This window comes from Zonotrichia albicollis, chromosome 4, assembly GCF_047830755.1.
Source record: "Zonotrichia albicollis isolate bZonAlb1 chromosome 4, bZonAlb1.hap1, whole genome shotgun sequence".
NCBI classification, from domain to species: Eukaryota; Metazoa; Chordata; class Aves; order Passeriformes; family Passerellidae; genus Zonotrichia; species Zonotrichia albicollis.
Window position 1 is genome coordinate 19970033 of NC_133822.1, and position 16482 is coordinate 19986514.

Consider the following 16482-nt stretch of genomic DNA (forward strand, 5'->3'; position numbering starts at 1 on the left):
ACCAATAATATTCTTATTAACAATATATTCAATAACTTGACTTTTAGGTGGCTTTCTTATTTCTATCCTTCCCTGAAGCACGGTACTGAAATTCAAGAGAGCTGCAGCAATCCTGGAATGTGGAGAGAAGACCACAGAGGTGTTGGGACTCAAGGCAGCACAGTGCCAAGGGACTTGTCAGTGCAGTTAGCAGGTGGAAGCCAGTCAAGAAACTTGTGAGGAGCTCTGAGGATCGTGGTTAAGAGCAGGCAGATCCGAAGAGTCACTTTATATAAAGGCATTGGTACTCCAGTATAATGGGAACATGATTTCATCCTACTTGTTTCCCTTTATATCCCACAGGAATACCATACTGCCGCATCCCTTTACAGGGTACCCCTCACTTCAGAGCTCCAGCAGATTTCCACAATCTGCTCGGTTCTCTTGGCTGATCCCGAGGTGTCTCAGGCTGGGGGATGCAGGCTGTGCCGTCCTTGGGCAGCAGGGTGCCCGTGGTGCTGTGTTTGTCCCCGTGTCCCCTGTGCCGGTCCCTCCGCGCTATTTACCTTCTGCCCACAAGGTGGTAGCGCAGCATCAGATTAATGGTGTCAACACGGGCTTGGCTGAGCTCCTGCCCTCCTACCTGACACCTCCCTGCTGCTGGATAAAATTTGGGCAATTTTATTCCTGCTCGCTGACTTTCTAATTAAAGAACAGCGTGATGCATCTTTAATAATAAATATTTGAGGATATCTATCCATTCTATTTGAGATATCTATTCCATGCCCCAAAGGGCTGTGTGGAAAGAATGAGTGATAGGGATAAAATCATGTAAGCCAGCCTGGAGATTTTGACTTGTTTCCAGAGCTGGGGAGGCCAGATATTATCAAATGATGCTCCGGGGTGATGAACCAGCCTGGGCTGCAGTGGTCCCTATCATCACACTCGGGTGCTTGCAGAGTGTGACAGATTGTCCTTTCAAGGCCCACCAGAATCCATGTCCAGCAGTTTGTAGGACAATAAGCTGGGCATCTCTCTAGTGAAATATTTGAGGTCTTTTCTAAAACTACTTTAAGTGATAGCTTTGTCCTTGGCACTACTACTGCTGCTACTGGTTTCAGGCAGTCCCATCTAAAACCTTCTCTGACTTTCCACCACTTGCTGCTACACAGCACACCTGGCAGCATAACTGTGACAGATCAGGAAAATACTTTGCCATTATTATTCCCTCCATTATTATTTCCTGCATTATACAAACTGCTTTTCCTCAAAACCAAATTCCAGCAGTGCAATGGTGGTTCAGGAACTGCTTTGTTTGTGCCATCACAAACAAGGAGACATTCTACTCACAGCAGAGGGTCACAAGTGGGGAGAAACACATTAAACCAGAGCTAAGCCCATTAATCCATTTTATCATGGACCTATGCTTAGTTTCTGAGGGTGAACAAGTTCTCCTGCTAGCATTTGTGTCTTATTTTTCAGTCTGCTTTACTACATGAGGTAAATTTCCCTTTAGAACATGTAATTCCCCTTAATGATACAGAAATAACTACTTAGAAAGTTATTTAATAACAAAATATCTATTCATTTTCATGTCATTATTAAAATAAAGCAAATGAACACCTCATGAGGATCCATACATGCTCAAATCCTCTTCACAGAATTAGGTCACAAAATAAAAATAAATTTTAAGAGTGTTTTTGAGCAGTCCCCTGTTCAATAGAAAATTAGAGTAAACCCTTTGAGGTGATATCCTACCCCAGCAACTTGTGCTCAATTCTGGGATATGTAACTTAATCAAGTAGTGATTTTTGCTGGAGACAAAGAGGTAGGAAGAGAGCTTTAGCTCCTAATTAGTGTGGTCTCTCTCATCATAACACATAAGTTAGGGTTGATTAGTAGGGCCCTCTCTAAACTGTCTAAATTGCTCTCTAATTCAGCAGGTCACCAAACAAGGTGTCTCTAGGCTCAAAGCCAGGCTGACAGGGTTGACAGGATATGATGTCTCAGTACCAAAGAAATCAAAGGAAGGTTTTCAACCTGGCTGCTACCAAAATGTAATACTGGAACAAAATTCCCTTGTTTGAGTTTATTTACCAGCAGTTCTAGGTGGTCTCCCACCAAAGTGCTGGAAAGTCCTCCTCAGTGTCATGGTGACTGCCCACAGCCCTCACAACCAAGACAAAGTCTTGCACAAACTACGCAGGCTCTTTGTTCCCTGGGGCATCACTTCATACCATGGGGCTGACTGCAGCCCTTCATCTCTTACTGTAACTGTAGTAGGAGGCCTTTATTTATGTCAGACTACCCTTACAGTGTGCTGATAAAGTATTACAAAGTATTCCAAGGAATGGACATAGCTGTCTCCAAGAAATGGAACTGCTGTTCCAGTCTGGTGAAACTATCCAGTTGAGTGAAAATACTTGCACTGATAAAAACAGTTCTGCCAGTATGCTCATGCCACTGTTGGGGATCTCACACTCCTGACAGACAGAGCCTGGCAGGAATTTGGAGCATAGATGGGACCTAGATCAAATGAACAATTTGGAGTTAGAATCATACAGCAATGATCCTTTCAAAATGCTTTTATTTACAGAAAACCTCAACTGAAATAAAGTCTCTTAACAGGAGGTCTTGATTACTTTTCCATTTCCAAACCACACATCATAATGGGGATGGAATGTGGTTACCATAAATTGTTGGTTTACAAATCATCACTGACTTGTTAGCAACAGCTAGGATGTTAGAGTTAGAGCAACAGTTTGGATGTGATAAAATAGCAAGGGCCCATTTTTCATGGCATTGTTGGAATGAATATAAATGAATTCTTCCCAGAGATTCATTGTGGTGGTTGTGGTAAATAACAAACTGCATATTTCCTGCTGATGTTGAAATCAATGGGAGTTTTATTATTGGCATCAGGAGAAGCAGGATTTGACCTTAATAGAAAAGAGAAGAGGAAAAGAGAAAAAGATGAGGAAAAGAGAAGAATGAGATGGAGAGTTCTAAAATGACTAGTGCTTCAGCTGCCTGGGTGGAGGCACTTCAAAAGAGGAGTCTGAAAAGCAGAAAACTGGGGCCCCTTTGCATTTGGATTTTCTTCCAAATTTTCCTTTGAATTCTCTGTTTGTGAACACTGAAACTGAGGAAAAAACAGTAATAATCACTGCTGAAAATGCAGATTTTCAAATTTTCCTTTTTATTGGAAATGTTTGTGCCTCTCTAATGGCACTGAAGGGTTCTCCTATTGAGTTTTGGATGAATCCTTAAAAAATCTGCGAAGGCATTTTTTCAGGGAAGGCTGCACAAACTTCCTTCCATACTTGTATTCATGTTATGACACAGATCACTATCAGTCATTTAACCTTGCTCAAGTAAAGTAGATATTTGTTAATAGGCAGAATTAGCAACCTTGCCTCTGTCATAGAGGTAAATCTTTATAAGAGAAATTCTGCATTAGAAATAGAGAAACTGAGACCTAGCCCAAAAGAGGTCACTGCTCTCATTTAACTTAAAGGCTAAGCTATAAGATAGACTAAGCTATATAAATTCATTAATTTCTCCTCAAGTACTCTATAAAAATAGAGTAAACCAAACAAAATATCAATGTATGCATTCTCACCACCTGGAACAACACATTACGAACTTTTGTTTTCATGTGAATTCAAAGAATTCACCAGCATCACAATTCCTAAATATAATTGTTTGAACATTTAAAAGAGCAAAACCTGCTCTTCTAAAGTTGACAGAAGAATTTCCAATTACTTCACAGAGACCAGAAGAGATAACTAGCTAAGTAAATTTAATATCAGTGGTGATATATTAGTCTGTATTAGCTGAACAATTAGTACTTGCCCACTTAGATTTTAACACAACAAACATATAGCATCCTTTCCAAACTGTAGATGTCCTTAAAAATAGCTAATGGGGGTTGCCAATAAATATACAAAGACTAAATTCAAATAATAATTCTTCTGCGCAAAAGGAGTATCTGTCCATTTGATTGATGTTTTATCCTTCAATACCCACAAACCACATCTCCTGAAATATAAGTCTATATCCAAGTTCTCTGCTCTTTAAAGTTCACCAAACTACTTCTCATGCAGTTATGCAAGACAAGATGAATTTAACCTTTGCTAAAACCCCATAGAATTTGCAGTATAAATTAAATGGATTCTAGTACATGGAAAGGGCGAAATCCAGCCCAAAAACACCTTTTTTTTTTTTAATTGTAAAGGGCTAATGGAGTTCATTATTTCCCATCTGACATATTTTTTTTGTTATCTATGCAAAATTTTCACTTGTTGCAAGACAGCCCTTTAAATAGCATATGTTGTCCCAGTCAGATGAGGAAGGTTTGCAAAAGAAAGTTGTGTCTAATAAATGTAATTTTTCCTTAACAGATTCAGACACTGTTGAACTTTAGCATGTAGGAGCAGATGATCCAACTGAGATTATCACAGGAAATCCAAGAGGAATTTAATCCAATCCTTTGAACTTTCAGTAAGATTACTTAACTGTGAAGTACACAAGGAACTATGTTGACTGTTGTCGTATTTGGCTAAAGACCCCTCATTTTACCAAAGTCTCCTCTAGAAAATGATCCTTTATCCCCAGAGTGCTTTTGCTGTTGGTTGCAAACACAGTTGAGACTGATATTGAAGGAAATGCTCTACTTGAAGAAAATATAGTGTTCTAGAAAATCCTAACCAGTAAAAATTTCCCCCTCCCAGAGCAAAAGGTAGTTCGTGTATCTCAGAAGATGCACTTAAATTTATTAACTCCATTTAGCTTTTGCCTGGACAGCTTATCCCTAATCTAATCACTGGAGTACACAAGGTCTCTACTGCAGAGGCAGCCATTGCCCATTTCACTAATGTAATAAATTTGTTTCTCATTCCTCCAGAGTGGAACAGAGATCTTGGGTCCAAAATAGCAAAATGCATGAATTCCACAGCAGGACAACTTTTCCTTGTCAGTGCACTGATCTACAGAGGATTTCAGAAAGAAGCATTTCAGCTTCACTACTTTCCCCTGATCACTGGGATGTTCAAAAGAGAGGCATTCAAACTGCTATCTTGGAGGCGTGTGGTCTACTTTTTTTGGAAATGGATTTGATTGCACTAGATTGAGTTAATTACTGCGACTATTCACACACTGAATAAGTCTGGACTATGGTTTTACTAGATGGTACAATTTCCCAGACTCATAATGAATAAAGGTACTGCTATTAGAGGAATTTCTAAATGTTTCAACATTTCTCTACGTGGCAGATGGAATGGTTTTGCAATGTAAACTTATCTAACCTAAGCTGCCTTGCTTGCACACCGGTAGCTGACTCACTGTGCCAGCAAGGAGCTTAGTCAGGGCTAATTTGCCCATCTTGGGAGAGTTTTGCAGCCTCTGCTGAATTTCCTGCTCCCATGACCAGAATTGCCCTGCTGGCACTCATCTGCAGCTGCAGGCCAAGTCTGCCACCTCCACGTTTCAGTGGAATCACAGCTCACTCAAAACTCACTCCTAAGACGTCCTAGTATGTGCCATAATAATACCAGTTAATAAAGTACTTGCCTGACCTACATCAGTTTTATTAAGAGCAGAACAACACAAAAAAATCAGGCTTGGGACTCCAGGAAATCTGGACCAGAATATTTAGAGGCTGTGCAGACCTTCCATATCAAAACAAGTTGTCTTTAAGTGCACAAAAATTCAGGCATAGCAAAGTCATTTTCCTTAACAAGGTGTTTAAGTCCAGTTTGCCCTAATTCTGTACTTTCCATATGTTTATTTGCCAGTACCTGAGCAATTCAGATAATTACGTTATTTCAGGATTATCCTTTTATCCACAAGCACTTCCACATCCCCTTTCAACTACACTTTTCTCCTCGGACTCAATTCTTGCTTAGAGAACGCCCATATTTCAGCATTCTGGGGCTTAAGAGAAATGTGTGAGTGCTTCTTAAAAGCCACAGTTAATGCAGAGAACTACTCCCAGTCAAGCACTGGGCTGAGAGGAGAGCTCATTGAGACCTCACGTTTGAGAGGCACTAAGGGAGGCAGCCAGCACAATCCTAAGGATGCCCAAGAAGTTGACCGACACTGTAGAAGCTCCTGTGGAGATCAGAAGATGCTTCAAACTGAGTGCTTCTCACATCCTGCTCGATGGATAGAATAGCAACTGTTCAGGCATCTGGTAGCCTTTGGCTATGTGCTTCCAAAGGAGTGTGTGGTGCTGCACACTGGTCAAACAACACAAAGGCTCCTGGGTCTGTGGTTTATAAACAATGCACAAGCCAGAATGTGGTATTTGGAAAACTGACGTGCTTCTAATGTATGTAGACGTTGCTGTAAGTAATATCTAAATTATAAACACTCCCCCCTCCTCCACCTTCCAAAGCGAGTCCAAAGTACCAATCCTTGCCAGGGACAATAAAGTAACCCAAGTTTGGAGCTTCTCGGTCGAGATAGTTTTGAGTCATGACATTTCTTTAAAATAAACATCAGGAAATTATCCAAAAAGTGAGATCATCCCACTTTGTAAAATATCTTTTTATCTCCCAAATATTTTGCCTAGTATCAGTCACGTTTTCCTGGAAAACTGTAGTCTGACATAGAAGTTTCCCTGTGCAATTTCAGGTGGATTAATTTCAGCTTGACAAAGTCAGGGTGGGGTTCAAAATCAACCTTAAAATGGAAGATCTTTCATAAAGCTAAATTATGGAAGAACTTCTCCATCTCGTATTTTCTCTCAGCCAGCTCACAATAACTGTGCCTCTACTACTGAACATCTGAGCCAAAAAACAGAAAGACAAAAGCCAAAGCCAAACCAAAAGACAAGAAGCAGAGACAGCAAAGAAGACAGAGAAAGAAGAAAACAAAACTACCTCACATAAAGACCTTAGTCTGAAAGCCCAAAGATAAGAAAAATAGCCTCTGTAAAAGGCAGTTTCAACATTAGGAGATGACAGAAGCAGCAGAAGTGGCAAAGCACGTAACATGATCTATTGTAAAGAAAAATGAATAAAATAAAATGGGAAAAATATGGCAAGCTTGACATTTTAAAAGGAAAAAGTAATTTTTAATACTGAGAGTATGCTAACCAACAAAATACTCAGAAGTTGGACCAGATCCATATCAAAGTAACTCAGCCTATAATGACATGAGGATCAAAAAACACCAAAACACGTAATAAAGATACTGCAGAGTACTTTGTCTTTCATGGAGCAAGCCCATTCATACAACCAAATAAGGAAAAAAAGTTAAAAGGAGTTCAACATAATGATTACCAAAAGGGAACCATAATGGATGGGAATGGGCAGAACTGAGAAGGAGAGAGGAAAATGGGCTGCAATTAACAGCAGTAGTAAGTGAAAAAAATGATGCAGCTGTGTATGAGACTGATACCTGAGAAAAATCAGTAACAAACAATCACATCTTGATGAAATCCCCATATCTAACTTTGCTGAGAAAGATAGTATCTCACATCAGTACAACTAATGTCAGGAAAAGAATAAGCATGTCTTCAGAAAAATAGATCAACCCTCAGGTGTGAAATGGGGAAAGGATTTGAAATGCCCTGAAGGTTGTTTGCATTTCCAATAATACGACTTGGTATAACAAGCATACCACCACTTTCCACAAAATTAATTTTGTCTGTACACTTCATCCCTCATGGTTACATCAGTAAGTCACTAGGAATCCCCAGAACAAAGAGTCAGATATAAATTGATATATCTGCACTGAGTAAAGTGGTTGCACATCTAATTTCATCAGCTGATAAACCACTTCAGGATCTGCCCAGCAACAATCCTTAGTCCTAATTCCTTGACAGGGAATGCTACCAAATATGCCCCTATTGAAGAGAAAGGAAACCTGAACCTGCCATTTTGGTGGGAGCAGGATGAGGCCAGCTTTGAAAAAATCATACCTATTTCAAAGAAAAAATTCTGTGCCTTATAGATATAGCCCATCATTGAAGAATCAAACACCAGAGTACATGAATAAACTCCTTTTTTGTGCATACAGCATCAAATATTTTTCACATTTCTTCATCAGACTTTGAAGGGTATATCAAAAGAAAGGAAATTGAGAACAGGAAAGCAAAATTATCACTATCTATTCTACCCAATGGCAAATGGAAGGATCAAACCCTCAACCAGGTAAAGCCTACTATGTCTTCAGTTTGCAAATTTATACAAAAGGGACAGCAACCTTCTGTCACCAGAAGCAAGCTCTTTTTCTTCTTGTAGACACCCCATTTAATCTTGGAACATAAATAATAATCCTGAACTTCCTGCATTTTACCCTAGATCTACTGCTGTCAACAATGGGGAGCATTGAAAGAGGAAGGCATAGGCACTGGGCTAAAGCTTTAGGCTAAAAGATCTAAGTCCAAGTCCATGTCATTTTCTGTGTCTGAAAAGTGCCCACAATTTTATGGGTAGCCTATAAAAACAACTGAAGTAATTGTGGTGGTCCTACATTGTTTAGATTGTTTTCTTTCCGCTCCCCAACCTCGCAATGTGAACAAAGCCGTGACAGTGATCCATAAGAGCTGGGGCCAGACTCACTGCACAAAACTTAGCATGACCTGGGGGCCAAAATGCAGTCACAGTCCCAAACACCTCAGGGGTGAGGTGAATTCTTTGTCTATACTGTATCCTAAATGCATCCAAATTATTCCAGTATCCATATATCTATGCGGACCACTTAACTCCCTCTTGAACTCTCCTTAGTGCTTTAAATTGCTTGTCAGCCACATGTGAAAATATCTAGTTCATCTAAAATTTACATTCCAGGGTTTTCTATCACTCAGCAGTAAGGTTTCTTCTGATCCCAGTGCCACTGAAATGGTGGGACTGAATTTTGCACAGACACACAGAACTCTGTGTGGAGCAGAAATGTAACAAGCCCTGGGTCAGAATTTCAGCAGTCCCTTATTTAGGGCACCAGCATGGGGGAGGGCTAGCTGAGATAACAAGGTAATATGATTGCTGCTGCTGGCAGGAGCACAGATGTCAACATTGCCTCTCCTTTTCACGGAAACATACCTGGCTTTATGAAGAATAGGTTAGCAAATATTTTAATACAAATAGCAACCTCAGCAGAGCTGCCAAAGCAGGCTCCAAAGAGACTGACTTGTTTACAGTCTGGACCAGTGCCTTAAAACCTGACGTGCTTATTCAACAGAAAATTAACCCCAAAACAGGTATCATCATTACTGTAGGGAGAAGCTCCAGAAAGATAATATCCTAACTCACTCCAGCTGAACTCAGGACATTGTCCACTTTTTATCACATCCAGTGCCCTTGTAGTCATTCAGAATAAACAAGCAAATAAAGAAGTGAGGTATATCACGTGTGATAGCTTGGGTCACTGGGACTGATTAGATGTTTGGATCCAGCCCAACTTCCTGCCTTCACTTGAATTACTACTGGAATCTAACTTCTTGCATTGTTTTAAGAGACTAAATTGTTCTCTCTATGTACTTTGGTCATCCCAACTCAGATGTTATCTTTTCCTTTCCCACTCTAGTTTTTGGCCACAAAAAATATACATAGAGTGCTGAGAAGAGCCTTTTTTTCCCAGCTGCAGAGTGTGTGTGTGTCTATCGTACTGTTCTCCCCAAAAAGCCTTTGACCAAAAGTGTCATTTATGAGGTCATTTGTTTAAGAGGTTACTAGTGATCCTCATGAAAATGAATACTGCTATAGATTTGACCTTGGAAGCAGCATTAGTAACACCAAAGTGGTGTAGGTTAAAAAGGAGAGAAGAAATTGTTTCCAAAGTTACTGTAGACATGCAGTGACAGGAGAAACTTTCACAGGGAATGGTCACTGCTCTGGAAAAGTCACTCTGCAGAGGTGTCATAATGTTTAGCTATCAAATTTCTTGGAAGATGGAAAGACTGATCCTGGAATTATTATGCAAAGGGCTGTAACACTGGATTTACCAACAGAGACCTCGGTCAGCTTTCATTGCATAAGTCAGTTCATTTTGAGCAACCCCACAGGGGGACAAGAGATAGAGCTGAAGAGAGACAGGTATGAGCCAGGGCTTTCCTGTGTGACATGGTGCCAGAACTCTGTGAGACCACACATTGCCCTGCATCTCAGGTCGTTATGAGAAACCAACCTCAGACCTCCACATAACCTGGAAATTAAAGTAACTGGATTTGGATTTCATGCAAGACTTCATGTTTTCTTGCAAAACTTTTCCTGAAACTAGAAAAAAAAATGGGTTTTTTCCTATCCCAGACTACTGGGATAATACCACTAATATTAAGAGACAGCAGTTGTGATCTAGAAGAAAGGGTGAACACAGGGAGTTATTGCTTGGGGTGGCCAAAGGTGATAATAATTTGTGATGGCCACCCTTGATGACCAACAAGGAGGAACATGACTAACTTCCTTGTTTAACTACTCTTTCAGTGAATTTGTAGCTGGACATGCAGGTTTCTGCACGCAGCAGCATGCCATTTCTTGTAGGGATGGAATAACAATCCCTGTCAAAGCAGTGAACTCCTTAAGAATGCAAAACTGAAGTAACCTGCAGTTATCAGGTCACAGGAAGTTTTGTGGATTAAACACAGAATCCAGCTGGGATTTAGTGAGAACTGAAAGCACATACTCTCTTCCACTGAAAATACCTGCCAGCCCCTCCTTCATGCTGAAAGTGGAACAGAATGCAATGAGAGCTGAAAGGTTTCTCACAGTAACCTACTTTTAGGCTTTTTTTAAAATTGCATCCCTTTTGTAGAATTCTGTAACTGTTTAAAAACAAAACCAGAAAAAACCAACACTGCTTCCTCTTGAGTCTGTATTTTTAGAGTGCTATCCACAGAAATTTACTAGAGCCAACCCCACTAAATTCCTTACAATTGTCCCACAAGGGTGGTTCTCAAAGTGAAAAAGGAGAAGAATGCTGGCAGTTTATGTAATGTCTTTTTCACTTATACAATCTGAGAAGATATCTAGGAATTTTAATGGTGTATGAGTCTCTGGTGACAAGAATCAGTCTGGAGAGCTTTCTCTACAAATTCAGCCTTGTTTATGTGCCTGTCCTCTTGTACACCCTTGCCCCATCTCTCTCTCTGCTCCTGAGAAGAAAAGAAAAAAATACATTTTCTTGAAAATCAATCAACTAGAATGCAGTATTGAACAACTGGGAAAAAAAAAAACAACATAGATTTTATAAGAGCTGCTTCTGGGTGTGTTTTCCTTGAAATAAAATGTTTGCCTACTGAAAAGTCTGGTTGGGTTCTAGTGGCATAGATGGTCTAGTAAATGTAAAATTGTCCCTAAATAATCCTTACTCAATTCCCTACAATTCATGTAAGAAGCCCAGTTTCTTTAACCTTTTCTATCAAAACTCAGGAGCATAGTGCCCTCCTCTCTCCCTTTGCATCATACCTAATCAGGAATTCTGGACCTTGAAATGCCCAGCTTGTACCTTCTTGCTGTTTAGTGCATTAATGACTCTACACCTGTGCTATTTTTCTTCCTCACATGTCTGATACAAAATGTTAAGCATCCTTGTGACCTCTAAACATCCTGCACAGTTCTCCAGCTCCTCTTTATGTGATCCAGACTCATCTCCACCCCCTGTTAGAAAATCCTGTGCATGCACCTGGCTTGATTACATCAGCATATCTGCACACAGCTGAGCTAACACATTTCAATGAACCTACTGCAGAAGCAAAAGGAAATTAATACCTTTCCTTCTTTCTGCAAGCCAACAGTTGCTCCACCATGGTATCAATCTGGCATTAAATGAGAGTTGTCTGTAAATGCATTTCACTGCTACCTGAATGCCATGATGCAGAGATGGAAAAAAACAGCCTGACAAGATTTTGATGGTGGTCACTAAAACATAAAACTGTTTAATTTCTCCACCATTGAAACATCACCTCCTTTTGGTGTTATTTTTTTTCCTTTCTTTTTTACTAGATGAAGTAACCACATATTCCAGGAGTAATATGTGAGTAAAGAAAAAGTTGTATGAGACATATATACCACTCCCTGAAAGCTGCTACAGAATTCACATTACATGCAGACAGGCCAGCAGTTGTATTTCTCAAGGACACTGCTACACATATGGAATTTTTCAATATTATTTTACTGTACATGAGTAGGTGATGCCTCTTTCTTTAACCTGGACAACGAGCATGCAGAAAACACCAGAAAGAGTCACAAGGGTCATATAAATGTACACACACAGCAGCACATTTGATCTGTAATCCTGAGCTTCACTGTGCATACACAGACCCTTTTCCTTCAAGGGTAGAGGGCTAAGGGATTGCAAGGTTCTGTAAATAACTTCTGACTTCTGCTGAAAAGGAGGAACCAGTGAACAGAAACACTTGTTCATCACAGGCACTGGTGAGCTGAAGAGAGCAGCACTGCAGGAAAACAAGTGTTACTAGGAATAAAATGTCTGCTCCAGATTCTTGTTCTGAACTTGACACCAAAGTACCAGGAAAGTCTCTGTGGGAGAGTTTGGAAGACTTCAATTCATGTCTGGTGGAGCAAACAGCAGTTGTAAAATCTCAAGAGATGAGGGCCACCCAGAGTGTGTCAGTTTATCAACTGGACAGCTGTGGTGTGTCTACAAATGCCAAACCATAAGCACATTGGCAGGGGAAGCAGGAATTGTGGCCAGCACACAGAGAAGTGGCTCCTGAGTTTCTGAATTGCCTGCCTCTCAGAGCACACTTATGGTGCAGGCCAGCCTGCCAGCTCCAGCAAGGCTACTGTGCAGCAGCCCAGGGACATAAACACACCTCACACCTGGCTCCACAGCCTTTGGGAACGGCTCTGGATTGGAGAGGATGGCACTTGGGGAATGCTGCAGCACTCAGCTCGAGTCCCTGCATTGGACAGGGCAGCAAGGTAACAGGAAAGACCTTATAACCTTATTGCTCTCTAGCTTGAGAAACAGCCCTTTGGGAGCTATGAGCAGCATAAGAAAGGGACTTTCTGCTGGTAGAGAAACCACTGAGAGACTTGACCAAATGCTCTGGATTGATGAGGCTGGGTGCAGAGCAGTAATGCCACCTTAAGGCACCAAAGAGATCTTGCCAAAATAAAAAAAAGAGACCCATGTGTCTTCCATGCAAGAGTCACTTGCATGGAAGTGATGCCATTCTGATGGCCATATTTTCTACCCACTGGAAAGCTGAAAATCAAAACAAATTACTCAGGAGTGGCAGGCAGAGAATTGTGCCTCACAGACAAATTTGGGCTACAGGGACAATATAACTAATGTCAACAGCAAATGTTTGAGGAAAATGAACGTGAAGTAGAGTAACAATTGAATCGAGTGTTATCTAAAATATACATGGTATTTTATATCAGTCTTAGTTATCCTTCAGATACTTTATCAGCTGTAATATTTATGATTTTGGTGTTTATAATAGTAGCGGTAGCAGCATTAATGTATCAATAGGCTGTGAAGACATAAATTCTATTCCTTATGTATTCCTAATGGAGTTCTAGAAAGTCCTAGAGCATTCCAACTAATTCATTCTGAAGTCATTGACTAGGGCTTAGTTTGTTAGGATTTTAAGCTCTTAACACTGGAAGGGAGGGCAGAGGATTATCCAGGCTTCTTAAAATCCTCTAACCAGTTAAGAGTTAGGCAAAGGCAAGGGACAATGGATGCTGTTTTTGCTGATTCTCTGCTATCCTCAGATCTGGCTTCATGAGCTGTTGGATATTCTGGCCAGAAGCTTCCTCTTGCTTTTCTCTACTTTCTTTGGAGAGGAATACAAACCAGCAGGTGGGGATGCACCCTGGAAATTCCTGCAGCTCTTCTGAGGTTAAGGGAGAGGGAAGGAGGTTTTTAGGAACTGACAAAAGATCCAGCCTGCCTCTCCACTGACTTTGCTTTCCTTGTGAAGAACCAAGAATCCTTGAGATAACAAAGACATTCATCCCTGAAAATATGGAGATACAGCCTTGGGGTATTATATCAAGTAGGAATCAAGGACTGGTGGTGCTGGATCCTATTGATAAACGTTCACAGCAACTACTCAAATGTCCCAAACTCCAATTTATGGTGACTGTCATGACCACAACATAGAAAACGGCACAGACTGATATAAATTTATTTCCCAGAGAGAAGACCAATCAACATGTGATCCATGTCAGGTGGGTTGAACTAAATGAACATTAAAGGTCCCTTCCAATCCAAACCATTATATGATTCAATGATCTCTGAAGTTTTTCAATATGCATTCTGGAGGTAACAATTTGAGAGATGGGCATTGGGTCCCATTAGGAAGCAGGTGGTGATTTGGGATATCAGGGAACCTCAGGCTGTGTGTTACTGAGAGAATGAGGGGGCCCCTAACTTTTGTTCTGTTCCTCCACACCTGCCAGATTTTGTGTGTATTTCTTACTAACTGACCCCTGGTCCAGGCAGCTCCTCCAGGCTGGAGTGAGGGAAGGCAGGCAGGGCTAAGCAGGCTCCAGCCCTGGCCATGAGCACAGATGCCAAGTGCCACTGTCAAGGAAAATGTTAATTGCCTCAAAAACGTGGTCCTGCCACCCAGCTGATGAATCCTTTCTCTCTGTGAATCAAGAGGATATGGGAACACCTGACATAGGATGACTCTGGTCATCTTAATCCCTGAATCTCTCATCAAAATCCCAGCAAAGCATGAAAAAGGAGGAAAAAAACACCACAAAACCAGCCTCACTTGTTAACTCTTTACCTGTAAACACCACACTTATTAAAAGAATCTTGTGGCTACTGAGATCAGAGAGAGCAGACAATTTTGCCTAAAAAGTGTGAAGAGAATGAACTTCCCCTTTGAAACTTTTATGGGAATATCCAAGCACTGTCTTGCAAAAGAAAAAAATATCTATTTTATTAGCCACAGTGCATAGCTGTAGATCTTGTTAGGACAGCTCTAACAGGACAGAAGGGGGAAGAGGTTGACGATTAGTCATTAATGAAATGCAGCCACAAAGAAGATGACAGCTATGACTCTAGCATGTTTTGCTGAAGAAAGGGAAGCATTATTGTCATTCCAGAAAGCTTTGGCAAGCCTCCCCTCTGAACACAATACAATTCTGACCACCCACGTGTGGCAAAGATGTGCTGAAAATGAAGCAGGTACAGGGAATGGCCACACAGCTGATCAGAACCTGCCTTGTAGAAGAAGGCCTAAACCAACTGGTGGTTCAGCCCAGCAAATCAAAGGCTGCTGGATGTCCCAATGATTACAAGTTCAACAAACAAGGAGAAGTATAAAACTAGATAGAAAGAAGAAATTTGAAAACCTAGACAATAACAAGGTCAGTGGTTGCACATTGTCTAAGACTAAAGTTAGGCTGGAAATTAAAAGGTTTCAGGTTTCTGTAAGAATAAGGGGAGCTTTGGTGCTCCTCACCCTGCAATTCCCACTCTCTGCTGTTCATGGTTTCACTGAGTGGCTGTTGGTATTTCTCCTATGCAAATATGAGCCAAGATTAAAAACTGGCTGTGGGCCCCCAGGTTCCATGGTGCCCAGGCAATCACATTGAGTGAGTAGCAGCTGTCCTTCTGTGCACTAGGAGTGAGCAGTTTTTTCCCTATCTGTTAATCCATAGCAAAGCCGAAGGGCTCACATTCCATCCCACTCTTTAACAGAGCATTCAGATTTACAGAGCAGAACAACACCTTTTTTTTACTCCTAAAAAGAAATTCCACAACTCTTAATGAACAAACCACAATGTTTTTCCCTATAACAATGAAAAAGACATAAGGAAAAACAGATTTTTAATAAGGACATATAATTCAACAGAAGCACTGAAGATGAGGATGGATACTTTTAGATTATCCACCTTCCAATACAATATATGTTTCTTACTAACTGCTCCATTCCAATTATTAAAATATCATTCATCCATCCCATGCACTGCTTTCATCTCTGTCACACATTACAAAATGCAATACCAAAGATAAGAAGCCATCAACAGCAGCTCCACTGCTCTCAATAAATCTGCTTTCTACTCATCTAAGAAACAACACCAACATCTGGATTAATCTTTAGTTATTTGCAGTAGCAAATCCTTATCTTTAGTCTGAATTCTGGAATAAACTCATATAAACAAAGACTAGTGTAAGAATATTGAAATGCATTTTATTTATCTGCATGGGAACATACTATTTTGCCCATAAACAAGAAAACTGTCATATTTAAATATTTCTCTAGTACAGTCATAAATCTCTCCCAAATGAATGTCTGAGCTCTCTCTTTGAACTTTATCTTGCCTTTACAGAAATGTATTGTCTATGGTTTGGTCTTTTGATTTTTTTTTAATTTTTTTTAGTTGTCTGCTTGCAGTTCTGCCTGCTGTCTTGCAGTTATCTGTGATTTGTTGAGTAATCCTATGGTGCAAATGAAGACACTATGTCTACAAACATAGGTATATAGGAGGATTTACACTGGGAATGATATATACTCATGATATTCATGATACTCATCATCCTTATCTCAGGTCTAGTGAAGTCAGA

At 40.4% G+C, this 16482-nt stretch overlaps 1 protein-coding gene and 1 long non-coding RNA gene across 3 annotated transcripts in view; one reads left to right on the forward strand and one right to left on the reverse strand.

Moving 5' to 3' along the window:
• Nucleotides 1–5476, forward strand: part of LOC102071696 (tyrosine 3-monooxygenase) — a 45184-nt gene extending 39708 nt beyond the window's left edge. The window contains exon 12 of one of the 2 annotated variants that reach the window (XM_074539016.1): nt 4886–5476. In XM_074539016.1, the coding sequence (XP_074395117.1) occupies nt 4886–5111 (226 nt within the window). In that variant the 3' untranslated portion in view covers nt 5112–5476. Of the gene's footprint in view, nt 1–47; nt 4110–4885 lie in introns of those variants that run through there. The other variant, XM_074539017.1, reaches the window with a different exon arrangement.
• LOC141728760 (uncharacterized) overlaps nt 1–16482 on the reverse strand; it is a 90041-nt gene that overhangs the window by 25044 nt on the left and 48515 nt on the right. The gene's annotated exons all lie outside the window — the stretch shown is intronic.